Source organism: Arachis ipaensis, chromosome B03 (assembly GCF_000816755.2).
Source record: "Arachis ipaensis cultivar K30076 chromosome B03, Araip1.1, whole genome shotgun sequence".
Taxonomy (NCBI): domain Eukaryota; kingdom Viridiplantae; phylum Streptophyta; class Magnoliopsida; order Fabales; family Fabaceae; genus Arachis; species Arachis ipaensis.
The window spans coordinates 30,046,508-30,048,409 of record NC_029787.2 but is presented as its reverse complement, the minus strand read 5'-3'; the positions used below and the strand labels follow the sequence as shown (position 1 = coordinate 30,048,409).

At 32.6% G+C, this 1,902-nt stretch overlaps 1 protein-coding gene across 2 annotated transcripts in view; it reads right to left on the bottom strand.

The window, feature by feature from the left end:
• Positions 997-1,902, bottom strand: part of LOC107630052 (gibberellin 2-beta-dioxygenase 1) — a 2,408-nt gene continuing 1,502 nt past the window's right edge. The window contains exon 3 of one of the 2 annotated variants that reach the window (XM_016333076.2): positions 997-1,601. In XM_016333076.2, coding sequence (XP_016188562.1) covers positions 1,338-1,601 — 264 coding nt within the window. In that variant the 3' untranslated portion in view covers positions 997-1,337. The other variant, XM_021118594.1, reaches the window with a different exon arrangement.

The window sequence follows — 1,902 nt, the reverse complement described above, 5'->3', positions numbered from 1 at the left end:
AGAGAGTATTATAAATTTTATAATATTAAACAAAAAAAATATTCTATAATTTTTCTAATATTATCCGTACTCTTTAATTTAGTATTATTTTGGACTATAAATTTTCATTATTTATGGCTCTATTGTTACTTATAATTAATTTTTTATTTATTTTGTCCTTTTTTATAAGATCATAGTTTATATTATACAAAATTTTGATAATAAACATAGTATATAATAATTACAATTACAAATTTTACAAAGTAAAAATAAAAAATAAAATAAATTAATATAAAACAAAGATAGAGTACATCAAAGAATAATACACTTTCTCTATCATCCATTCCTATCATTCACTAAAACAAAAACAAAAATTTTACCAGCAACTATTTTTTTCCAACTCAACAATACAGACTCCACACCCTGAGAAAGAAGAAGAGAAGTCGAAGAAGGTTAACAAACTTGGATCTGGTCGGCTATCTATGGTTCGGGAACTTCATAACTATATATATATACACACAACTCTGACCATGCGACTACTAGAACCTACTTCCCCAACGAACAAAACGGACCATCCGATTTGTTCCATGAGAAATGGCAGGGTCCGATTTCCATGATGTGAGTTTCATCTACTCTAAGCAAAACGGACCATCCGATTTGCATATAAATTTTGGAAACAAAGAATTTGGAGGGTCCGATTTCTCCACACCAACTCTGATAAAAAAACTGTCCCACATAACGGTGTAGAACCCCATCTTCTATAACCCTGTAAAACACCTACACCCCTTCCATAACCAAAAAAATAGCCTCGTTTTGCTTCATCAGTGCATCCTCTTTTAGTATTTTTATGGGTACACAGTAGAAGTCAAACTAACATCAAGTCATTTTTAAATCGTTTAGGAGTTAGGACATAGCAGGTATAGGATGAACAAAATATGATGGACAATACTGATATTTACTCCGAATATTTGAGACAAAAATAAAACTTTGCATAATAAATTATATATGTTAGAATTATTTGTCTATAAGTTTTGGATGTCTAATTTTTATTAAGCCATAAATTTGAGGAACAAGGGAAGCAAGGCCGGATAAGTCAGAACAACAGACACGGTCATGAACTTAAACTATACTTGCAATATGAAGCCAATAATATTGATACAAAAGCAAAGGGGTTAAACACAAGATTTCTACCTATGACGCCACGACTTAAAGGAACAAAGTCTTATATGTATATTACTAAAGTCCTATACACTATTGACAAGTGGCCTAACATAAAAGCATAGAGACATCAAATACACAAACTTATTTAATTGTAAAAACAAAAAATAAAGACACATACAAATGCAGTCATGAGAGCATTATGAGGAAGCAGAAGTAGCGGAAATTCTCTCGAAGCGACTAAGCCTGTTATCTGCGAGTCTTGTGGCATAAGCAGAACTCTTGTACTCAAACCAAGTAAACTCATTGTATAAGCTTTCCTTTCCATTCAATAAGAGAGATGGCAATGGGGCTATTCTCTCACTCAGAGGTGGACCACAAAAGTAAATCATTGACAGCCTTGATTTCAACCCGTTCGCCAGAACCCTGTGCCGTACGCTCCGAAACCGTCCATTGGTCAAAACCTGTGGATGCATATCCCCGACCAAAACAATCGTCAAATGAAAATGAGATATTTGGGATGACTAGACAAAGTGGCTGGCATATTCCATTTCAAATATAGTATGCAAAATCATGCTGACACAACATGATACGAAAAACATTTTGTTTTCATGTTTTTCGTACAAATTCCATGTCATCTTGAATAAAAAATGTTTCCTACACCAATAAAAGTCGGTTAGTATATTAAAAAAAAAAAGTCAAAGAGGCGAATTCTTTTTCAACTAACAACTCAGCTAACAATTGAATATCAAGAAAAACATCTAA